This window comes from Colossoma macropomum, unplaced genomic scaffold, assembly GCF_904425465.1.
Source record: "Colossoma macropomum unplaced genomic scaffold, Colossoma_macropomum, whole genome shotgun sequence".
Classification (NCBI taxonomy): Eukaryota; Metazoa; Chordata; class Actinopteri; order Characiformes; family Serrasalmidae; genus Colossoma; species Colossoma macropomum.
In genome coordinates, this window is record NW_023494803.1 from 2,512,315 (window position 1) to 2,538,035 (window position 25,721).

Sequence of the window (25,721 nt, forward strand, 5' to 3'; positions counted from 1 at the left end):
GGTGCATGTACCAAAATGTGTTCCACTGTTGCTCAGTTCACCCTGCACAGTTCCTTTTGAGTGGTCTTTTTCAACTACTGTTATTCCCTGTTCTGCTCTTCTAGGAATTACAGACAGTCCAGCATATTCCACAGAACCTTCTACCGAACTTTCCACTCATTCTTCTACTGCCACATCAGGTATTTATTATGTTTTTAATGTTACAGACCTTTAATGTAATTCAGTTTAAACTCATCTCCATTGACGATGTGTATGAAAACACAAAAGACATGAATATAAAGGCTCAATTGCAGGCTCAATTGGTGCATGTACCAAAATGTGTTCCACTTTTGCTCAGTTCACCCTGCACAGTTCCTTTTGAGTGGTCTTTTTGAACTACTGTTATTCCCTGGTCTGCTCTTCTAGGAATTACAGACACTCCAACATATTCCACAGAACCTTCTACCGAACCTTCATCCTATTCTTCTACTTCCATATCAGGTATTTATTATGTTTTTAATGTTGCAGACCTTAAATGTAATTCAGTCTAAACTCATCTACTTTAAGGATGTGTATGGAAACACAAAAGACATGAATGTAAAGGCTGAATTGGTGCATGTACCAAAATGTGTTCCACTTTTGCTCAGTTCACCCTGCACAATTCCTTTTGAGTGGTCTTTTTGAACCCCTGTTATTCCCTGTTCTGCTCTTCTAGGAATTACAGCCACTCCAACATATTCCACAGAACCTTCTACCGAACCTTCAAGCTATTCTTCTACTGCCACATCAGGTATTTATTATGTTTTTAATGTTACAGACCTTTAATGTAATTCAGTGTGAACTTATCTACTTTAAGGATGTGTATGGAAACACAAAAGACATGAATATAAAGCTTTCGCAGGCTCAATTGGTGCATGTACCAAAATGTGTTCCACTTTTGCTCAGTTCACCCTGCACAGTTCCTTTTGAGTGGTCTTTTTGAACCCCTGTTATTCCCTGTTCTGCTCTTCTAGGAATTACAGCCACTCCAACATATTCCACAGAACCTTCTACCGAACCTTCAACCTATTCTTCTACTGCCGCTTCAGGTATTTATTATGTTTTAATGTTACAGACCTTTAATGTAATTCAGTCTAAACTTATCTACTTTAACGGTGTGTATGAAAAAACAAAAGACATGAATGTAAAGGCTCAATTGGTGCATGTACCAAAATGTGTTCCACTTTTGCTCAGTTCACCCTGCACAGTTCCTTTTGAGTGGTCTTTTTGAACTACTGTTATTCCCTGTTCTGCTCTTCTAGGAATTACAGACACTCCACCATATTCCACAGAACCTTCTCCTGAACCTTCAGATCATTCTTCTACTGCCACATCAGGTATTTATTATGTTTTTAATGTTACAGACCTTATATGTAATTCAGTCTAAACTCATCTACATTAACGATGTGTATGAAAAGACAAAAGACATTAATATAAAGGCGGAATTTCAGGCTCAATTGGTGCATGTACCAAAATGGGTTCCACTGTTGCTCAGTTCACCCTGCACAGTTCTTTTTGAGTGGTCTTTTTGAACTACTGTTTTTCCCTGTTCTGCTGTTCTAGGATTTACAGACACTCCACCATATTCCACAAAACCTTCTCCTGAACCTGTAACTGATTCTTCTACTGCCACATCAGGTATTTATTATGTTTTTAATGTTACAGACCTTTAATGTAATTCAGTCTAAACTTATCTACTTTAAGGATGTGTATGGAAACACAAAAGACATGAATGTAAAGGCTGAATTGGTGCATGTACCAAAATGTGTTCCACTTTTGCTCAGTTCAACCTGCACAATTCCTTTTGAGTGGTCTTTTTGAACCTCTGTTTTTCCCTGTTCTGCTCTTCTAGGAATTACAGCCACTCCAACATATTCCACAGAACCTTCTACCGAACCTTCAAGCTATTCTTCTACTGCCACATCAGGTATTTATTATGTTTTTAATGTTACAGACCTTTAATGTAATTCAGTGTGAACTTATCTACTTTAAGGATGTGTATGGAAACACAAAAGACATGAATATAAAGCTTTCGCAGGCTGAATTGGTGCATGTACCAAAATGTGTTCCACTTTTGCTCAGTTCACCCTGCACAGTTCCTTTTGAGTGGTCTTTTTGAACCCCTGTTATTCCCTGTTCTGCTCTTCTAGGAATTACAGACACTCCAACATATTCCACAGAACCTTCTACCGAACCTTCAACCTATTCTTCTACTGCCACATCAGGTATTTATTATGTTTTTAATGTTACAGACCTTATATGTAATTCAGTCTAAACTCATCTCCACTAACGATGTGTATGAAAACACAAAAGACATGAATGTGAAGGCTCAATTGGTGCATGTACCAAAATGTGTTCCACTTTTGCTCAGTTCACCCTGCACAGTTCCTTTTGAGTGGTCTTTTTGAACCCCTGTTATTCCCTGTTCTGCTCTTCTAGGAATTACAGACACTCCACCATATTCCACAGAACCTTCTCCTGAACCTGTAACTGATTCTTCTCCTGCCACATCAGGTATTTATTATGTTTTTAATGTTACAGACCTTATATGTAATCCAGTCTAAACTCATCTACATTAACGATGTGTATGAAAACACAAAAGACATGAATATAAAGCTTTTGCAGGCTCAGTTGGTGCATGTACCAAAATGTGTTCCACTGTTGCTCAGTTCACCCTGCACAGTTCCTTTTGAGTGGTCTTTTTTCAACTACTGTTATTCCCTGTTCTGCTCTTCTAGGATTTACAGACAGTCCAGCATATTCCACAGAACCTTCTACCGAACTTTCCACTCATTCTTCTACTGCCACATCAGGTATTTATTATGTTTTTAATGTTACAGACCTTTAATGTAATTCAGTTTAAACTCATCTACATTAACGATGTGTATGAAAACACAAAAGACATGAATATAAAGGCTCAATTGCAGGCTCAATTGGTGCATGTACCAAAATGTGTTCCACTTTTGCTCAGTTCACCCTGCACAGTTCCTTTTGAGTGGTCTTTTTGAACTACTGTTATTCCCTGTTCTGCTCTTCTAGGATTTACAGACACTCCACCATATTCCACAGAACCTTCTACCCAGCCTTCAACTGATTCCTCTCCTGCCACATCAGGTATTTATTATGTTTTTAATGTTACAGACCTTATATGTAATTCAGTCTAAACTCATCTCCATTAACGATGTGTATGAAAACACAAAAGACATGAATATAAAGGCTCAATTGGTGCATGTACCAAAATGTGTTCCACTTTTGCTCAGTTCACCCTGCACAGTTCCTTTTGAGTGGTCTTTTTGAACTACCGTTATTCCCTGTTCTGCTCTTCTAGGAATTACAGACACTCCACCATATTCCACAGAACCTTCTCCTGAACCTTCAACCTATTCTTCTACTGCCACATCAGGTATTTATTATGTTTTTAATGTTACAGACCTTATATGTAATTCCGTCTAAACTCATCTATATTAAAGATTTGTATGGACACACAAAAGACATGAATATAAAGGCTCAATTGGTGCATGTACCAAAATGTGTTCCACTTTTGCTCAGTTCACCCTGCACAGTTCCTTTTGAGTGGTCTTTTTGAACTACCGTTATTCCCTGTTCTGCTCTTCTAGGAATTACAGACATTCAACCATATTCCACAGAACCTTCTACCGAACCTTCAACATATTCTTCTACTTCCACATCAGGTATTTATGTTTTTAATGTTACAGACCTTATATGTAATCCAGTCTCAACTCATCTCCATTGACGATGTGTATGAAAACACAAAAGACATGAATATAAATCTTTTGCAGGCTCAGTTGGTGCATGTACCAAAATGTGTTCCACTTTTGCTCAGTTCACCCTGCACAGTTCCTTTTGAGTGGTCTTTTTGAACCCCTGTTATTCCCTGTTCTGCTCTTCTAGGAATTACAGACACTCCACCATATTCCACAGAACCTTCTCCTGAACCTGTAACTGATTCTTCTACTGCCACATCAGGTATTAATTAAGTTTTTAATGTTACAGACTTTATATGTAATTCCGTCTAAACTCATCTACATTAACGGTTTGTATGAAAACACAAAAGACATGAATATAAAGCTTTTGCAGGTTCAATTGGTGCATGTACCAAAATGTGTTCCACTTTTGCTCAGTTCACCCTGCACAGTTCCTTTTGAGTGGTCTTTTTGAACTACCGTTATTCCCTGTTCTGCTCTTCTAGGAATTACAGACACTCCACCATATTCCACAGAACCTTCTCCTGAACCTGTAACTGATTCTTCTACTGCCACATCAGGTATTTATTATGTTTTTAATGTTACAGACCTTATATGTAATTCCGTCTAAACTCATCTACATTAACGATGTGTATGAAAATACAAAAGACATGAATATAAAGGCTCAATTGGTGCATGTACCAAAATGGGTTCCACTTTTGCTCAGTTCACCCTGCACAGTTCCTTTTGAGTGGTCTTTTTGAACCCCTGTTATTCCCTCTTCTGCTCTTCTAGGAATTAGAGACACTCCACCATATTCCACAGAACCTTCTCCTGAACCTGTAACTGATTCTTCTACTGCCACATCAGGTATTTATTATGTTTTTAATGTTACAGACCTTATATGTAATTCAGTCTAAACTCATCTCCATTGACGATGTGTATGAAAACACAAAAGACATGAATGTAAAGGCTCAATTGCAGGCTCAATTGGTGCATGTACCAAAATGTGTTCCACTTTTGCTCAGTTCACCCTGCACAGTTCCTTTTGAGTGGTCTTTTTGAACCACTGTTATTCGCTATTCTGCTCTTCTAGGAATTACAGACACTCCACCATATTCCACAGAACCTTCTACCGAGACTTCAACCTATTCTTCTACTGCCACATCAGTTATTTATTATGTTTTTAATGTTACAGACCTTATATGTAATTCAGTCTAAACTCATCTACATTAAAGATTTGTATGGACACACAAAAGATATGAACATAAAGGCTCAATTGCAGGCTCAATTGGTGCATGTACCAAAATGTGTTCCACTTTTGCTCAGTTCACCCTGCACAGTTCCTTTTGAGTGGTCTTTTTGAACCCCTGTTATTCCCTGTTCTGCTCTTCTAGGAATTACAGACACTCCACCATATTCCACAGAACCTTCTCCTGAACCTTCAGATCATTCTTCTACTGCCACATCAGGTATTTATTATGTTTTTAATGTTACAGACCTTATATGTAATTCAGTCTAAACTCATCTCCATTAACGATGTGTATGAAAACACAAAAGACATGAATATAAAGGCTCAATTGGTGCATGTACCAAAATGTGTTCCACTTTTGCTCAGTTCACCCTGCACAGTTCCTTTTGAGTGGTCTTTTTGAACCCCTGTTATTCCCTGTTCTGCTCTTATAGGATTTACAGACACTCTACCATATTCCACAGAACCTTCTCCTGAACCTGTAACTGATTCTTCTACTGCCACATCAGGTATTTATTATGTTTTTAATGTTACAGACCTTATATGTAATTCAGTCTAAACTCATCTACATTAACGATGTGTATGAAAACACAAAAGACATGAATATAAAGGCTCAATTGCAGCTCATTGTGCATGTACCAAAATGTGTTCCACTTTTGCTCAGTTCACCCTGCACAGTTCCTTTTGAGTGGTCTTTTTGAACCCCTGTTATTCCCTGTTCTGCTCTTCTAGGATTTACAGACACTCCACCATATTCCACAGAACCTTCTACCGAACCTTCAACCTATTCTTCTACTGCCACATCAGGTATTTATTATGTTTTTAATGTTACTGACCTTACATGTAATTCAGTCTAAACTCATCTACATGAACGATGTGTATGAAAACACAAAAGACAAGAATATAAAGCTTTTGCAGGCTCAATTGGTGCATGTACCAAAATGGGTTCCACTTTTGCTCAGTTCACCCTGCACAGTTCCTTTTGAGTGGTCTTTTTGAACCCCTGTTATTCCCTGTTCTGCTCTTCTAGGATTTACAGACACTCCACCATATTCCACAGAACCTTCTCCTGAACGTGTAACTGATTCTTCTACTGCCACACCAGGTATTTATTATGTTTTCAATGTTACAGACCTTATATGTAATTCAGTCTAAACTCATCTCCATTGACGATGTGTATGAAAACACAAAAGACATGAATGTAAAGGCTCAATTGCAGGCTCAATTGGTGCATGTACCAAAATGTGTTCCACTTTTGCTCAGTTCACCCTGCACAGTTCCTTTTGAGTGGTCTTTTTGAACCCCTGTTATTCCCTGTTCTGCTCTTCTAGGAATTACAGACACTCCAACATATTCCACAGAACCTTCTACCGAGCCTTCAACTGATTCTTCTACTGCCACATCAGGTATTTATTATGTTTTTAATGTTACAGACCTTATATGTAATTCAGTCTAAACTCATCTACATTAACGATGTGTATGAAAACACAAAAGACATGAATATAAAGCTTTTGCAGGCTCAATTGGTGCATGTACCAAAATGTGTTCCACTTTTGCTCAGTTCACCCTGCACAGTTCCTTTTGAGTGGTCTTTTTGAACCCCTGTTATTCCCTGTTCTGCTCTTCTAGGAATTACAGACACTCCAACATATTCCACAGAACCTTCTACCGAACCTTCAACCTATTCTTCTACTGCCACATCAGGTATTTATTATGTTTTTAATGTTACAGACCTTTTCTGGAATGTGTTTAAATTTCTTTGTGTAGACTTTGATCTTCTAGTGTATTTAGTTCCTGTGATGGTTTGTTTTACACATTAGACATGGGTCTTGCATGTCTTTGGAAGTGCTCATGCTTGTATTTAAGAAAATCACTTTAACAGTCATGGGATGTGGCATGTTTTTCTAACTAAACTGAGGTCTGGGAAACCACAACAAGTGAATTTCTGAATGCAGATTTTGGTGTTGTCAGGCTCGTACCGAATTCAGACGCTCACAGACCATGTTTAAGTAAAAAGGGTTTCTCAACAACGGGAGGATCTGAAATCAAAGTCAGTCAGTCTAAGGACAAAAGCCAATACACAAAAACGGTAACCATGAAGGGTGTCCCAAAGGCAAGGTCCAAAACCAGACACAAAGTCAAACCAGAAGGCGCAACACCTCCACCCACGTGATCAGAGATATCAAACGATGGAACCCCGGGGCCGTTGTGGTGCTGGGAGGGTGACTAACTAGGGGAATGACCACTGGAATAGGTACGGGATTGTACAGGATCCCTCCCACTCTTTGAGGTATTGCAGTTCTGAGGGGACGTTAGAGAGCCCGAAAGGCATAACGAGGTACTCTTAATGATGGCTAGAGGTCACAAAAGTTTCCATTCATCACTTTCTCGGACTCTAATGAAATTATAGGCACTGAGGAGGTCTAAATTAGTGAGGAAATGGGCTCCCCTGATCTGCTCCATAGTCTGTACAAGTCCATCGTCTTTCTTTTTAACAAAGAAAAAGCCAGAAGCTTAAGGAGATGTAGAGGGAGGGATGAAGCCTTGAGATAATGCCTCATTAATGTGGCCTTCTCTTCTTCTAGAGTAAGGGGTACAATCTGGATTTTGGAAGAGTAGCGCCCACAATAAGATGAATGGCACAGTCATAAGTGCAGTGTGGTGGCAGTTTAGTAGCATTGACCTTGCTAAAGACCTCTGACAGGTCTGAGTAGACATCTGGAGTCTGTATGGCATTGTCAGTTTCAGGACTTTCTATAGAAGTGGAGCTGATTGTAATTGTAGGGAAAACCAGACATGAATATAATGCTTTCGCAGTTTCCTATCGTGCATGTACCAAAATGTGTTCCACTTTTGCTCAGTTCACCCTGCACAGTTCCTTTTGAGTGGTCTTTTTGAACTACTGTTATTCCCTGTTCTGCTCTTCTAGGAATTACAGACACTCCAACATATTCCACAGAACCTTCTCCGAACCTTCAACCTATTCTTCTACTGCCACATCAGGTATTTATTATGTTTTTAATGTTACAGACCTTAAATGTAATTCAGTCTAAACTCATCTACATTAACGATGTGTATGAAAATACAAAAGACATAAATATAAAGGCTCAGTTGCAGGCTCAATTGGTGCATGTACCAAAATGTGTTCCACTTTTGCTCAGTTCACCCTGCACAGTTCCTTTTGAGTGGTCTTTTTGAACCCCTGTTATTCCCTGTTCTGCTCTTCTAGGATTTACAGACACTCCACCATATTCCACAGAACCTTCTCCTGAACCTTCATCCTATTCTTCTACTGCCACATCAGGTATTTATTATGTTTTTAATGTTACAGACCTTTAATGTAATTCAGTCTAAACTTATCTACTTTAAGGATGTGTATGGAAACACAAAAGACATGAATATAAAACTTTCACAGGCTCAATTGGTGCATGTACCAAAATGTGTTCCACTTTTGCTCAGTTCACCCTGCACAGTTCCTTTTGAGTGGTCTTTTTGAACCCCTGTTATTCCCTGTTCTGCTCTTCTAGGAATTACAGACACTCCACCATATTCCACAGAACCTTCTACCGAGCCTTCAACTGATTCTTCTACTGCCACATCAGGTATTTATTATGTTTTTAATGTTACAGACCTTATATGTAATTCAGTCTAAACTCATCTCCATTAACGATGTGTATGAAAACACAAAAGACATGAATATAAAGGCTCAATTGGTGCATGTACCAAAATGTGTTCCACTTTTGCTCAGTTCACCCTGCACAGTTCCTTTTGAGTGGTCTTTTTGAACCCCTGTTATTCCCTGTTCTGCTCTTCTAGGAATTACAGACACTCCACCATATTCCACAGAACCTTCTCCTGAACCTTCAACCTATTCTTCTACTGCCACATCAGGTATTTATTATGTTTTTAATGTTACAGACCTTATATGTAATCCAGTCTCAACTCATCTACATTAACGATGTGTATGAAAACACAAAAGACATGAATATAAAGCTTTTGCAGGCTCAATTGGTGCATGTACCAAAATGTGTTCCACTTTTGCTCAGTTCACCCTGCACAGTTCCTTTTGAGTGGTCTTTTTGAACCCCTGTTATTCCCTGTTCTGCTCTTCTAGGATTTACAGACACTCCACCATATTCCACAGAACCTTCTCCTGAACCTGTAACTGATTCTTCTACTGCCACATCAGGTATTTATTATGTTTTTAATGTTACAGACCTTATATGTAATTCCGTCTAAACTCATCTATATTAAAGATTTGTATGGACACACAAAAGACATGAATATAAAGGCTGAATTGGTGCATGTACCAAAATGTGTTCCACTTTTGCTCAGTTCACCCTGCACAGTTCCTTTTGAGTGGTCTTTTTGAACCCCTGTTATTCCCTGTTCTGCTCCTCTAGGAATTACAGACACTCCACCATATTCCACAGAACCTTCTCCTGAACCTTCAACTGATTCTTCTACTGCCACTTCAGGTATTTATTATGTTTTTTAATGTTACAGACCTTATATGTAATTCAGTCTAAACTCATCTACATTGACGATGTGTATGAAAACACAAAAGACATGAATATAAATCTTTTGCAGGCTCAATTGGTGCATGTACGAAAATGTGCTCCAATTTTGCTCAGTTCACCCTGCACAGTTCCTTTTGAGTGGTCTTTTTGAACCCCTGTTATTCCCTGTTCTGCTCTTCTAGGTATTACAGACACTCCAACATATTCCACAGAACCTTCTCCTGAACCTTCAAATTATTCTTCTACTGCTACATCAGGTATTTATTATGTTTTTAATGTTACAGACCTTATATGTAATTCAGTCTAAACTCATCTACATGAACGATGTGTATGAAAACACAAAAGACATGAATATAAAGGCTCAATTGGTGCATGTACCAAAATGTGTTCCACTTTTGCTCAGTTCACCCTGCAGTTCCTTTTGAGTGATCTTTTTGAACTTGAACTACTGTTATTCCCTGTTCTGCTCTTGTAGGATTTAGAGACACTCCACCATATTCCACAGAACCTTCTCCTGAACCTGTAACTGATTCTTCTACTGCCACATCAGGTATTTATTATGTTTTTATGTTACAGACCTTTAATGTAATTCAGTCTAAACTCATCTACATTAAATATCTGTATGAAAACACAAAAGACATGAATGTAAAGGCTCAATTGGTGCATGTACCAAAATGTGTTCCACTTTTGCTCAGTTCACCCTGCACAGTTCCTTTTGAGTGGTCTTTTTGAACTACTGTTATTCCCTGTTCTGCTCTTCTAGGATTTACAGACACTCCACCATATTCCACAGAACCTTCTCCTGAACCATCAACTCATCCTTCTAATGCCACATCAGGTATTTATTATGTTTTTAATGTTACAGACCTTTTCTGGAATGTGTTTAAATCTCTTTGTGTAGACTTTGATCTTCTAGTGAATTCAGTTCCTGTGATGGTTTGTTTTCCACATTAGACATGGGTCTTGCATGTCTTTGGAAGTGCTCATGCTTGTATTTAACAAAATCACTTTAACAGTCATGTGATGATTATTTAGATTTTTCAATTAAACTGAGGTCTGGGAAAGCACAACAAGTGAATTTCTGAATGCAGATTTTGGTGTTGTCAGGCTCGTACCGAATTCAGATGCTCACAGACCACGTTTAAGTAAAAAGGGTTTCTTAACAACGGGAGAATCCGAAATCAAAGTCAGTCAGTCTAAGGACAAAAGCCAATACAAAAAAACGGTAACCATGAAGGGTGTCCCAAAGGCAATGTCCAATACCAGACACAAAGTCAAACCAGAAGGCGCAACACCTCCACCCACGTGATCGGAAATATCGAACGATGGAACCCCGGAGCCGTTGTGGTGCTGGGAGGGTGAGTAACTATGGGAATGACCACTGGAATGGGTACGGGATTGTACAGGACAGCAACTAGAGAGCGACTCCTGTGACGACCTCTTGGACATGGCGCTAGCTCATCGGGATGGCGACTGTGGAAATCAGCCACCAAGGCCGATTTCAGCATGTCTTTGGCCGCTACCCAACATCTCTCCTCTAGGCCGTATCTCTCCCACTCTTTGAGGTATTGCAGTTCTGATAGGGCGTTTGAGAGCCCGAAAGGCATAACGACGTACTCGTAATGATGGCTAGAGGTCACAAAAGTTTCCATTCATCACCTTCTCTGACTCTAATCAAATTATAGGCACTGAGGAGGTCTAAATTAGTGAGGAAATGGGCTCCCCTGATCTGCTCCATAGTCTGTACAAGTCCATCGTCTTTCTTTTTAACAAAAAAAAAGCCAGAAGCTTAAGGAGATGTAGAGGGAGGGATGAAGCCTTGAGATAATGCCTCATTAATGTGGCCTTCTCTTCTTCTAAAGTAAGGGGTACAATCTGGATTTTGGAAGAGTAGCGCCCAGGATAAGATGAATGGCACAGTCATAAGTGCAGTGTGGTGGCAGTTTAGTAGCATTGACCTTGCTAAAGACCTCTGACAGGTCTGAGTAGACATCTGGAGTCTGTATGGCATTGTCAGTTTCAGGACTTTCTATAGAAGTGGAGCTGATTGTAATTGTAGGGAAAACCAGACATGAATATAATGCTTTCGCAGTTTCCTATCGTGCATGTACCAAAATGTGTTCCACTTTTGCTCAGTTCACCCTGCACAGTTCCTTTTGAGTGGTCTTTTTGAACTACTGTTATTCCCTGTTCTGCTCTTCTAGGATTTACAGACACTCCACCATATTCCACAGAACCTTCTACCGAGCCTTCAACTGATTCTTCTACTGCCACATCAGGTATTTATTATGTTTTTAATGTTACAGACCTTATATGTGTAAAGGTTATTGCTATTTTAATCTGATTATGAATCTGATTATTATTGCCTAAACTAAAAAGGAGGTCAGGGTACCTTGGATTTTGTTTAAAGTCTAAAGACCAATGCAGGGAAGAGACAGACACTCGTGCTGAGGATGCTTCAATCAAAGTAACTTGATTGTCTAAATATGACACTACAGTTGGGTTACTTGGGTAATAAACAAAAGAAAAGAAATAAAACCAAGGGAATGACTCAGGTAATGTAACTTATTTCATAGTGTAAAATGGTATGCAAAGGTGGCTGAGGGTGCTCCTTGGGAAAGCGACTCGGGCCTTAAGGATAAAGGATCTATAGGGCAACTTAACCTAACTAGCATATATCTAAAAGAGAATTCTTATCAAATAAGATAGCGTGGATCCTTGACTGCACAAATTAAAAGATAGCCAGCCTTACTTTGAAGTCGGGAGACAGGACTGCGGGTCCTCTGAGATGGGTCGCTTGAGGATCAGCTGGAGCTCGTACGCTGCAGTTTTTGGTGTTGTCAGGCTCGTACCGAATTCAGATGCTCACAGACCACGTTTAAGTAAAAAGGGTTTCTTAACAACGGGAGAATCCGAAATCAAAGTCAGTCAGTCTAAGGACAAAAGCCAATACAAAAAAACGGTAACCATGAAGGGTGTCCCAAAGGCAATGTCCAATACCAGACACAAAGTCAAACCAGAAGGCGCAACACCTCCACCCACGTGATCAGAGATATCAAACGATGGAACCCCGGGGCCGTTGTGGTGCTGGGAGGGTGACTAACTAGGGGAATGACCACTGGAATAGGTACGGGATTGTACAGGATCCCTCCCACTCTTTGAGGTATTGCAGTTCTGAGGGGACGTTAGAGATCCCGAAAGGCATAACGACGTACTCGTAATGACGGCTAGAGGTCACAAAAGTTTCCATTCATCACCTTCTCTGACACAGTCATAAGCACAGTCATAAGTGCAGTGTGGTGGCAGTTTAGTAGCGTTGACCTTACTATAGACCTTACTATAGAAACTATAGAAATCTGGATTCTGTATGGCATTGTCAGCTTCAGGACTTTCTATAGAAGTAGAGCTGATTGTAATGGCAGGGACAACCAGTTCACCCTGCACAGTTCCTTTTGAGTGGTCTTTTTGAACTACTCTTATTCTCTGTTCTGCTCTTCCTGGACTTACAGACACTCCACCATATTCCACAGAACCTTCAACCTTAAATAACTGTTATCTCAACTTTGGTCCAGTGCTAACTCTGTGAGGGTTTTGTGTGGGTTTGTGTACAGCTCAGTAGGTCACATTTCAGAATGCTGATGCTTGTCCACCGTACAGTAAAAAAATCACTATACAAATTTAATATAGCTTTAGCAGATACTGACATGCTGTACTCCAAATTAACGTCAGTACATTACTGTAATCCATAATATCCTCTTTCTTAATATTGTATCTATAATGGCGGACAAATACGACTTATGAGTTCTTATAATTTGTTATGATCAGTACTTATAATGTATTATGTTAACAATTCATAATGCATAAGCATTGCTATAACGTGTGATGCATTTTTTTATAAATATTTATAGCTATGTTTATAATGCCTCATGAATGCATTATAACATGCTATGAATGTGTTTATAGATGCTTACAAAGGTGACATTCATGGAAAGTGTTACCAAAAATGCATTATACATTGTAGCCATGTTTATTATGCTTTATGAATTGTCATGTAACATAATACATTATAAGTACTGATCATAACAAATTATAAGAGCTCATAAGTGGTATTTGTCTGCTCTAAGTGAAGCATACTGTACTAAAGCCTCCTCCAGTGTTAAGAGTGAGGCTTCAAGTTGAAGTATTTACTGAAGGATTTACTGAAACACTAAAACATACATAATAAAGCTCATTACAGGCTTCAAATGTCAGATTTTAAACTAGTGCTGCCATCAGTGTTTTACCCAACGTGGTTAAAATGTTTAAACTCTGACATAAAAATATGTTTTTTGACTGTATTTACAACAGTACCTGTCTAGCTAACTAACTCACATGTTATTTTGATTACTTGTTTACATTTTAGCTGTTTGCATATTCTCGGTTGCTTGGTAACAAACTTAAGAACTGATCATGATCATTTGGCTACACAGAGATGTTTTGTTCATTTTTATATTTAACTTTAAGTCCCACTATGCTCTGAACCACATTGACAAGTCTGCACTACCTTAATGAAGATCTGGATGCGGTTTGAGTGAGAAGAGAGAAGTTTAGAGAATGTATTTATAGAAAAAAGATGAGCACTGACAGTGCTTTTTAGCAATGTTAGCCTCATAGCTTCTCTAGTGCTAAACTAAAGAAGCTGAAGTTAGATACTAAACATGTGTCGGCTGATCAGCTACATCTGGGGTTTGTTTTTTGGCCCAACCAATTCTTTTAAATGTACTGCTGAAACTTTACCAAAGTTGTTTTCTCCTTTCTCCAGTGACTCAGCCCACCTGTGGAGGACACTTCTTTGATTCTGGGTCAATCTCCAGCCCTGACCATCCAAATTATTACCCTGACAATGCATATTGTGTATGGCAGCTCTCTGCTCCTGCAGGGCAGAGGATCTTACTGTCATTTGAAAATCTTGAGTAAGTAATTCATGACACTGTCTGTAAAATGCTTGTTAGGCTCATGTATTGTGTTTTGGTGGGGAGCAGACTCCCCTGGGAGGTAAGAAACATTCTAAACAAGATGAAAGTAATTAGAAATAGGTGGATCTGCATGAGTCCTGAGTCATGTGATGGAGTAAGGGGTTTTGGAAATTGCAGTCCACGATGAACAAGATGGCTGTAGTTTCAGCCAGGCCGGAGGAACACATGACAGTTACCCTTCAAGGAGTCCAGGACAGCCAAGGACCAAGGGCACCCACAACAACCAACTCCTACCCGAATGGAGGCACTGGTAGGCAACACCCTCGAGCTGTCTTGGTGCTGGACAAGAGAAGAGCTACTGGAACGGATACTGGATCAGACCGGACAGGAACTGGAGGTTATCAGGTTTACTAACAGGAAAGGCCACGGTATTACTCACAGAGGCAGAGCCGGTAGGAGCAGAAACAGGAGCAGTGAGGGGAGTGGCAAGAGCACTAAATTTTCGAATAAACTGATGGTAGAAAGTAGTGAAATGGAAGAACTTTTGTAGATCTTTCATGGATGTCGGAGTGGGCCAGTAAACTATGGCTTCTACCTTTTAATCATCCATAACAATTCCCTGAGTGCTAATGTTGTAGCCTAAGAATAAAACTCTCTGTAAATGAGAGCCCTGCCTCCGGTCCTGCAGTGAGGCCATGTTAATTAGCCTCACATTCGATCCGGGCGGAGAAGCTGCGAGCGGGGGGCTGGTGACAGGGAGAAAATTCTGAAGAGTCAATAACTAAAATGAAAGCTGTTCTTTATGAAGAAAGCTGGCCTCCAACTGAACTGGTTTTGTGACAAAAGTGATGGGATCCACACCAGCAGGTCCTTCATCCAGTGCAGCCACTTTAAGGGGTGTCTGAAGAGGTTCCACAGGAATCTGTAGTTGGGCCACCACGTCTGAAGGCAGAAAATTTCCCCCATGCCTCCCACATACTTTGGGCTACAGTCATGATCTTGATCTCATTTGAAAGCTAACATTCTCAGGTTTCCCAACCATCAGAATAATTATATGAATTACTGATGCAGAGCTAGAATGAAGGAGTTTATTTCCACCTCAGACATAGATCTCTACAGTCATCTTGGACTCTTGCTGTGTTATCAAGACCATTTTTTGATTATTATGTGTCTGTGGATGATTTGATACATAAAACTATGTACATAAAACCAGGAGGGAATGCTTCCATAGAGGTTTCCTGCTACTGGTACAGTGATCTAGAAGAGGTTAAAAGAAAAAGCAATGAGAAAATCACAGTCTTTAAGCATTCAATCTAGATGTCTAAAGGAAGGCCTGTGGTTATAACAATCAAATACCTGCTATGGTATGCTGTCATAAGTTTAAGAAACTAAACAGTGAAATGTGATTTTAGCCATCATGGGCTGTCTTTAAAATTTTATCATGTTTCTTTCCTTTGCTTGTAGTAATGGATTTTCTAATGTTTTAGCTACAGTAAAGTAGGCTAGTCAATGGTTATCATTGTCACTATAGCAATGTATCTGGGGTATAATGCTCACTAGCTATCCTGCCCAACCTGTTCTCTAGGCCCACCTGAAATGAAATTCTAGCTACACCACTGACATATACTTGCTTTAAACTGTTTCGAGTCGTAAAACAATCTGAAATAGACTTTTTTGCTTATGTGGTTGATAAAGATGATGTGGCCTGACACTGTATGACATTCTGTTATCTTTAAAAATGAACTAAAGTATGGACAAAATCCAGATTTAAAGATAGTTGCAACTGTTTTTAGCTATGCACCATAGTTTACTCCATTTTTGTTACTAACAGTGTGTCATACAGTGTCAGAAACCACATAAGTAAGTCTACTTGAGATTTTTTAAAGCCTTGTAGCTCCAGTCCAAAACTAAAGAAACAAACAGACACCAAACATGTCTTGGTTGATTGTGGACATTTCAGGTAAGGGGCAAAATTTTAACTATCTGAACTTGAAACTGCTGGTCCTACAATTTTTGTTAGGCTTCATCAGCTGCTAACAAATGTGGGCTTCATCAGCTGCTAACAAATGTGGGCTTCATCAGCTGCTAATGCCTCTTGTGTTTGTGGCTCAGGCTTCATCACTGCTGTGACTGTGACTATATATACGTGTATGATGGCTCCTCCAATGCCTCTTCACTGCTGGGGAAGCTGTGCTACAATGACACCACCCTCCGGGACTTCCGCTCATCCTCCTCATACATGACTGTCCTGTTCAGGAGCGACAGCTCAGGTGTGGCCCGTGGCTTCAAAGGCTTCTTCAGCAGCTCTCTGCCCAAAAACACAGGTAAGCTCAGCAAAAAGGCAATGGGTACAGTTGCATCAGATGTATAATTTGAGACCACCTGTCTGAGTGTGAATTCACAAGAATGTGAAATGGAAAACTGACCCAAGAGCTTCATTATTTTATAGAGGTTTGGTGTGTTTGATTGTTTAACTTCTTTTCATGGTAGCCATAAAACACAAAATTCCCCCTGATTTGGAGATTTTTCACTTTGCTTCATCTATCACAATAATGGAGTAATGGAGTGTACTTCACATATATGATATAGAAAAAATTGGAAGCAAACTGGCTTTTTGTCTTCGTATATGAGAAACAAGTCAAGATTTATAAAAAAAAGTTTATACATTTTTTAATTGAAGTTGTTCGGTATAATGAAAAAATAGTATATTCTCTCTCTCTCTCTCTCTCTCTCTATATATATATATATATATATATATATATATATATATATATGTGTGTGTGTATATATATATATATATATATATATAATAGTACTATAATTATTATAGTATAATGGATAATATAATATAATATAATTATTATATAATAAAATGAATGCTAATATTCTATATAAAATAACAAATTATGAATATAACAGTGTTTGTGGATATGTGTAAGCCTGTCATGTACTGAAGTCCGGGTGCCTGTGTTCTCAACTGCTGAACCCTTTTGTTGTGCAGCTAGTGTGGTCTGTTCCTCAGAGAGCATGACCATTGTAATTCAGAGATCATACCTGGACTCTTTGGGCATCAGCTGGTATAATCTCTATGTGGATGACCATCGTTGCAGACCTTCTGCTAACAGCTACGAGGTGTCCTTCAACTTTCCCATTGACATGTGTGGAACCAGTAAAACGGTAAGATAAATATTACATATTAGATTACAAAATGGACAAAGGTATATAGCAGCGGTGTAAATCTCTGATCTTTGTCCTCACAATGATTTGATTTAGTTCACTATGATTTAGCATTTTTAAATACTCTGAATAATAACTGCTTTATATTTTTTAATGTTTATGTAGTATGATTTGCTTCCTCTGGTAAAAAAAGTGATTTTCTTCATGTGATTCACGCCACAAATGGGTCCACTTCCATCTGTTACTCCGTCAACTGGTCAGAAGCTGGCCAAGAGCTGTTTATGTTGTGAAGTCCTGAACTTTACCTGCCCTAGAGCAGAATAAAAATGCAAGTAACTCTGCAATAATTCTGGGTAGCTCCACCCTCAGTGCTGCAATATTTGTATTATTTAAGACTGTGAGTTTCTGACCTTCCTGACTTGTCAGTAAAACACTGTTTATTTATAATAAGATAAAAAGTAAAAAATAAAATTATAGCTCTCGATTTTTATCGCTTTTTTCATACAGGCCAGTCCCTACTGTAAAGCCAGTCTCTACATCTTTTCAGGATGATATTTATCAAATATGAATCTGGGATCATTCCGTGCTTATTACATAGCACTCAATGGGACTACATGGAGTTATGAGACCTGGGCCTGAATTCTTGAAGCCTTTCAGAGTAGGAGTGCTGACCTAGGATTCCTCAGAGTCCTCTCTTATTCACTATGACCTTTCTAACACTAAAAGATCAGCACTTCTGCAAAGCTTTATGAATATGGGCCATGATTTTACAACCCCATTTCCAAAAAAGTTTGGACACTGTTCAAAATGTAGATAAAAACAAAATGCAACGACGTGCAAGATTTAAACCCTTTGTTTAAAAAAAAAAAAATAAAATACAAAGACAACATACCACATGTTGAAACTGAGAGGTTTTATTGTTTTTTGAGAAAAATATGCCCATTTTGAATTTGATGCCAGCACCACTTTTCAAAAAAGGTGGGACAGGGCAACAAAAGACTGGTAAAGTTGTATGATGCTTAAAAAAAACTCCAGGTGGTTAATTGGCAACAAGTCAATAACATCACTGGGTATAAAAAGAGCATCTCAGAGAGGCTGAGCCTTCCAGAAGTAAAGATGAGGAGAGGTTCACCACTCTGTGAAAGACTGGGTGGGAAAATAGTGAAAATGAATAATGGCAAGAATAGTGGTAAGAATAATGACAAAACTTGGGGATTTCATCATCTACGGTGCATAATATCATTAGAAGATTCAGAGAATCTGAAGAAATCTCTGTATGAAAGGGACAAGGCCAAAAACCAGTATTTCCTGGCTGGCTATGTTCTTTAGAACCTCAGGTGGCTCTACATTAAAAACAGACACAGTTCTATAGTGGAAATCACTGCATGGGCTCAGCAACACTTCTGAAAAAATAGGTCATCTCTGCATTTACAAATCCAGGTTAAACCCCCTACCATGTAAAGAAGAAACAGGATCTAGAAACACTGCTGCTTTCTCTGGGCCCAGGCTCATTTAAGATGGACTGAGGCAAAGTGGAAAAGTGTCCTGCGGTCCGAGGAATCAAAATTCTTTTAGGAAATCATGGACACTGCGCCCTCTGGGCTAAAGACCACCTAGCTTGTTATCAGCACACAGTTCAAAAGCCAGCATCCATGATGTTGTGAGTATGCACCAGAGCACAACACATGGGTGAGTTGCACCTTTGTGAAGGCACATTAATGCTGAATGATATGTACAAGTTTTGGCAAAATATGCTTTCATCCAAGCAATGTCTTTTACATGGAAAGGCCTTGCTTATTTCAGCAAGACAATGCCAAACCACATTCTGCACATATTACAACAGCATGGCTTCATAGTAAAAGAGTCCCGGTGCTAAACTGGCCTGCCTGCAATCAAGACCTGTCACCAGTGAAAACATTTTGTGCATTATGAAACAAAAATTATGACAAAGAAGACCCTGGACTGTTGAGCAGCTGAAATCCTACATCAAGCAAGAATGAATAAACATTTCGCCTAAAAAGTGTTGTTAAAAGAAGAGGTGTTGCAACTCAGTTGTAAATATGCCCTTGTCCCAACTTTTTATTATGTGTTGCTGGCAATTGAATTAAAAATGGGCATAAATTTTTCGAAAAACCAAAATTTCTCAGTTTCAACATTCGATATGTTGTCTTTGTACTATTTTCAATAAAATATATAGTTTAAATGATTTGCACATCATTGCATTCTGTTTTTATTTACATGCTGCAAAGTGTCCCAACTATTTTGAAGATGAGGTTGTAGATGAGTGGAATTTCCTTCTCTGAGACCCTTGATAAGTATAAGCCCAATATTTAGAACTGCTGCTGTAGGGCCTTGTAAAACCAGGTTTCTCATTGTCAGAACATCAGAACATGACCTATTGTTTTGCACTATGTGCTTTTCTGCTTGATAGACCAACAAAGGACAAGTTGTCTACCATAACCATGTGCGAGCAGCGTCATCCCAGTCAGGCGAGATCACGCGGCAACTTGAACAATTCCTGCTAAGCGTGAACTGCCACATAGAGCAGGACACCACAGTGGGGATAGTCTACAAGACCGAAGTGATGATCAACAGCACCATCACCACCACAGGCCAGTTTAACGCGAGCATAGACTTCTACCCTTCCAGCAGCTTCTCCTATCCCATACTTGAATTTCCTTATGAGGTCAGGCTCAATCAGGACCTGTACGTTCAGGTGCAACTTAGCAGAGCTGATGACACCCTGGACCTCCTGGTGGACAGTTGTGTGGCCTCTCCCAACAACAACTTCCAGTCTCGCTCCTACACCCTGATCCAAAATGGGTAAGACAGCCTGCAGCACAAAAAGGACAAATACTTAAGTGTACTTCTGGACTGGCCTAATAATCATGATTAGGTTAATTATCCCTTGTTTAGGTCCAGTTTTCAGACTCATAGATTCAGTCCTATTCCTGGAGTACCCAGTCTTGCAAAGGCTTTCTCAGCTGTAACACACCTGATCCAACCAATCATCTTATTATCATACCCTTGCAGTATAGCCTAATCCAAGACCTCATTCATCTTATTTGTATAGATTTCAAAGTAGATGTGATCTTTCTTCTTCTTTGCTGTTTTCTTTTAGCTGTGCGAAGGACAGCACGGTCTACATTTACACCAACGGGAGGCAGTACTACGCTCAGTTCCATTTCAGGGCCTTCAAGTTCCTGCGGACTCATTCCTACGTCTTCCTGCAGTGTAGGGTGATCGTCTGCGCTGACAACGACTACAACTCCCGCTGTCGCCAAGGCTGCCGCATGCGCAAGAAGAGATCCCTCGACTCCTCCCACCACACTGAAACGGTCACACTGGGGCCAATCACCCTCAAAGGTCAGAGGGCAGTTTCTGTTTCCTGGCATCTTAGTGTGTTTGGAATGAGACCATAACGTAACTACCAGTTATTGGTGTTGGTGGTCAGTGACAATTAGAAAATTTACAAACACTATATGTTCAAAAGTTTGTAGACATCTGCTCATCCAGCATTTCTTATGAAATCAAGGGCAGTTACAGCCTCTACTCTTCAGCAAAGTCTTCACGACAGATGTTGGAATACTGCTGTGAGAATTTGATTGCATTCAGCAGGGATGTCAGGTACTGATATTGGATGATTAGTTCTGGATCACAAATATCACTCCAGCTCATCCCAGAAGTATTGGATGATGCTTCATCACTGAAGAGAATGCAGTTTCACTGCTTCACAGCCTGATGCTGAGAGACTTTATACCCTTCTAGGTTTTCCTTCCTTAGTTTTGTGAGGGTTACAAGGCTAACAAATCTTTTCTGTAAATGCATCCACCAAAACGTCTCTCAACCCACTATAATCCCAAACAGGTGTTCATGAAGGTCTTGCAGACTTGTCAAATGGCGTTGTGCCAGTTTTGCCTTCCAAGCAGAATATGACTCCCATTTGTGTGTAGGCATATAGATGGTGGATGTGATTGGTGATTTTTAGTGTTTCTGTTTTAAAATGTATAATTTTAAGTCAAGATTAACAGTTGTTTATAAAAAAGAAAGAAATCACAAACTCCTGCGATGCAGGGATGCAACGGTACACGGTATGCAGTCAAACCTCGGTATGGCTCAGTACACCCGAGTGAGCCCCAGTATTACAATATGCCAGTCAGTTTCCTATAATTTGCAATATGCGTTTATTGTGCTGCAGATTACACACACCTACATTCAGATCTATAGAGCATCTCTGGAGCCTGCCAGAATTTACCTGTAGCTGGTCAGCACTCTGTATGCTACAGAGCCCCTAAGGGGCCGTGGTGGAAAAAACAAAAAAAACAAAAAAAAAAGTTAATGACATTGTGTTCCCTCGCAAATGTTTTGCTTTTCCTCACAAATGTTTTGCGTTATCTTGCAAATAAAATGCATTCCCTCGCAAAAAAATATACGTTCCCTCATAAATGTTTTGCATTATGATGCAAACAGTTTGCATTCGGTTGTAAAAGCTGTGCTTTAAGCTCAGAGATGGAGCAGCTCACTGAATTTTACGTTGATCTTGGATTGAAATATAAAGACATGGTGTCGCTTCTCAAAATCAAACATAATTCTGCTGTTAGAGGCTCAAACTGAAACTGAGGTCGAGTGTCCTCGTACAGTAAAAGCTACAAAGACCTGCAGAGAACAACAGCTGAATAAACTCAGCTCAGACTGGCGAAACTGGGAAAACAGCTTTTAACGTTAGCTATGCTGAAAACAAAGCTCTAATGTAGGCAATGTCGTTGGGCACCTCTGGTCCTACGTTTGCTTGCTGTCTGATAAGCATATATTTTGCGAGGGAACGCAATGTCAGTAACTTTTTTTCAACCACGGCCCCTTAGAGGCTCCGTAGTATGCAAATACGAGCTGGAGAAGAGAGGGAAAACTAATAGTCTCTCATCTCCAATGGGCTAATATCGAACTCTAGCAAGACAGAGAGAAAAAAAATTTAAGAGGCACCGCTGTCTTTTAAATCCAACATGTGGGAACATTTTAGATTCAGCACTCAAAATGATCAGGAGAGCAAGAAGACTGTAAACAAAGTACCATCTGCAAGCCTTGCTTTGCCACTGTCAGCTATTTGAGTGGAAACATTTATAACATGACGTCTCATTTACATCGCCATCACTTGACCATATCCATTGCAGGTTGAGATGGAGCTAGGAGAGTCCACTCGTTAGCAAAAACACAACACTCTCTTGCTGCTGCTGCCCTTCAACAACAATTTGGACAAACTCAGAAAAACATAATTAACGAAAGCAGTGGGTGTATTCATAATCAAAGATTTATAGCCATGTTCAGTGGTTACTGACTCTTCATCTGATGAAAAAAAAATGAATTTCATTACAACGTCTCCTCCTGAACACATTTCAGCCACAGTGTAATTCCCTAAGTCTTGTCTTGTGTCTGAGAATGCTAACATGCTTGTCTTTCACAGACGTACATCAACATAAAAGAATAAATATCTCATATAGGGTACCAACTTAGTTGCATTGTATTTTTACATTTAATTTTGCCTATAAAAGTATGTACACTGTTTTTATTTTTATTTTTTTTAAAGGGAAGGCAAAGTACCTTCAGCTATTGACGTTCTGTGTTTGTTAGCAATGTTAGCCTCGTAGGTCCAATGCTAAGCTAATAAAAATCAGTTTAGACACACAACATCTTGGCTGAGACTACTTCAGGGGGAAGCAGAAAACTGGGTACATCGGATTTTTTTGTTGAACCATTCCTTTAAAGCAGTGGCCACCAACCCTCTGGTCCAGGAGATCTACCTTCTACATCTAGTTCCACGCACAATCTGCCTCACCTGCTCCGGTTAATTAACTTCTTTAGAAGTTCCTGATCGGCTGGATCAGTTAAACTAGTGTTAGGTAAAGGGGAGAGAAATCATGTTAGATGGACGTTGGAACTAAACTCTGGGGTAAGGTAGATTTCCAGGAGGAGGATTGATGACTACTGAGTTGAGTACCTGAATTCACATGGATGTCAGTACTTTTGGATAAACAGTACATTTTAAATACATTATGTAAGGTGAGAAAAAACAGAAGTTTTATTGTTAAGACATAAAACATTTACTTTTTATGCATGACTGCAACAGTATAGAGATAGAATAACTTTTTATTATCTATTTTATCTTACATAGGATTTGATGTCCTGAAAGAAGTGCTGATATTTTTTTATATTTTCACTCCCCAGGTGCGAAGTCTGCTGTCGAGGTTGAGAAAGAAAAATGAGCTCACTCCACTCAGAAGCTCCAATCTCTTCTACACTTATCACTCAGCACACAGAGCATTTTCTTACGCACTTCTATTAAAGCATTCCCAAAGGCAGACCTGTGTTTCTTGCTTTTCAATTAGTCTATATTATGATGAAGCAATCCATTTACGTGGCCGCATAACCACCATGAAGATAAATGTGAAATAAGGGTACAGTGGGATTGTGTCCAAATCCAACATTTTACATGCGTTTAGTTTTTTTTTCCTTCGAGGTCCACTTTACATGACCACTTTCCACACTTCCTTTATCACTTAGATTTACATAGGCAGCTTTTGTTTCTGTTCCCCTATTTAAAAAAACAGTCAAGATTGAAACACTCCTTACTTTTACACTTGTGTCAGCTAAATAGGCAAATGTAAACATGTTGACATCAAAAAAACAACAACAACAACAACAACAACAACAAAAATTCATTCAAAATGGGTTATTTTTTGCAGCTTAGTTTCCATATATGAACTGTATGGACTTGGGCATGTATGATATGTGTTGAAACTTCAGAATTTACATACTACATGAACTCTTTCATTTAAAAAACAAAAAAATGAGTGTGATTTATTTTTGCACAGTATGGGCCCTTCAGTTATTCTGCAATGTCATCCTTTGGGCATAATCCAAACCAGGAAGTTTTGTGTGAAGTCATAACATAATTTCAGTTTATTGACATTCAACACCGATTTCACTAGAAAATGATATACAATACTTACATGTTAATTTAGTTCATTACGCTTGACAGGCTTATGTAATATCTCAAATATAGCATCCAAAATTACAAATAACATTTACACAATGGCACCTCAAGTAGGAAAGAGGCAGATAAAGTGATGGATGTTGAGGATATATTTTAGCAGAGTCCACACACTCACAAAAAACATTACCAGCAATCATTTACGATGTTACAGTGATACATCAGGACAGTCTCACAGGACACACACACTGATAAGGCATAACATTATGACCACCTCCTTGTTTCTACGCTCATTGTCCATTTTATCAGCTCCACTTACTATATAGGTGCACTTTGTAGTTCTACAGTTACAGACTGTAGTCCATCTGTTTCTCTGATACTTTGTTAGCCCCCTTTTACCCTGTTCTTCAGTGGTCAGGACCCCCATGGACCCTCACAGAGCAGGTACTATTTGGGTGGTGGGTCATTCTTAGCACCGCAGTAACACTGACGTGGTGGTGGTGTGTTAGTGTGTGTTGTGCTTGTGCAAGTGGATCAGACACAGCAGTGCTGCTGAAGTTTTTAAACACTGTGTCCACTCACTGTCCATCCTATTAGACACTCCTACCTTGTCAGTCCACCTTGTAGATGTAAAGTCAGAGACGATAGCTCATCTGCTGCTGCACAGTTTGTGTCGGTCATCCTCTAGTCCTTCATCAGTGGTCACAGGACGCTGCCCACAGGACGCTGTTGGCTGGATATTTTTGGTTGGTGGACTATTCTCAGTCCAGCAGTGACACTGAGGTGTTTAAAAACTCCAGCAGCACTGCTGTGTCTGATCCACTCATGGATCAGTGACTTTAAGCTGTAATTCAAGGGGTTTAACAAAAATATTGCATTAACCATTTAGGAACTACAACCATTTTTACATAGTTCCTCCATTTTCACAGGTTCAAAAGGAATCAGGTGAACTAACATAATTATAAAAGCAGCGTTTTTAATATTGGACCCAAATCCTTTGCAGTCAGTCACTCACTGAAGTCTGGAACCCATGGACATCACCAAATGCTGAGTTTCCTTCCTTGAGATGCTTTGCCAGGCCTTTACTGCAGCCATCTTCAGTTGCTGCTT

General features: G+C 39.4%; 1 protein-coding gene across 1 annotated transcript in view; it reads left to right on the top strand.

The window, feature by feature from the left end:
* The window catches only part of LOC118823831 (CUB and zona pellucida-like domain-containing protein 1), a 27,555-nt gene extending 3,672 nt beyond the window's left edge, over positions 1-23,883 (top strand). Inside the window, exons 3-23 of the mRNA XM_036593670.1 lie at positions 406-480; positions 3,058-3,132; positions 3,347-3,421; positions 3,636-3,710; positions 5,707-5,781; positions 6,005-6,079; positions 6,306-6,380; positions 6,604-6,678; positions 8,502-8,576; positions 8,791-8,865; positions 9,089-9,163; positions 9,378-9,452; positions 9,677-9,751; positions 9,970-10,044; positions 11,699-11,773; positions 14,296-14,446; positions 16,562-16,773; positions 17,451-17,626; positions 20,058-20,449; positions 20,748-20,992; positions 23,846-23,883. Of these exons, the coding sequence (XP_036449563.1) occupies positions 406-480; positions 3,058-3,132; positions 3,347-3,421; positions 3,636-3,710; positions 5,707-5,781; positions 6,005-6,079; positions 6,306-6,380; positions 6,604-6,678; positions 8,502-8,576; positions 8,791-8,865; positions 9,089-9,163; positions 9,378-9,452; positions 9,677-9,751; positions 9,970-10,044; positions 11,699-11,773; positions 14,296-14,446; positions 16,562-16,773; positions 17,451-17,626; positions 20,058-20,449; positions 20,748-20,992; positions 23,846-23,883 (2,339 nt within the window). The remainder of the gene's footprint in view (positions 1-405; positions 481-3,057; positions 3,133-3,346; positions 3,422-3,635; positions 3,711-5,706; positions 5,782-6,004; positions 6,080-6,305; positions 6,381-6,603; positions 6,679-8,501; positions 8,577-8,790; positions 8,866-9,088; positions 9,164-9,377; positions 9,453-9,676; positions 9,752-9,969; positions 10,045-11,698; positions 11,774-14,295; positions 14,447-16,561; positions 16,774-17,450; positions 17,627-20,057; positions 20,450-20,747; positions 20,993-23,845) is intronic.
* Positions 23,884-25,721: the final 1,838 nt, after the last annotated feature.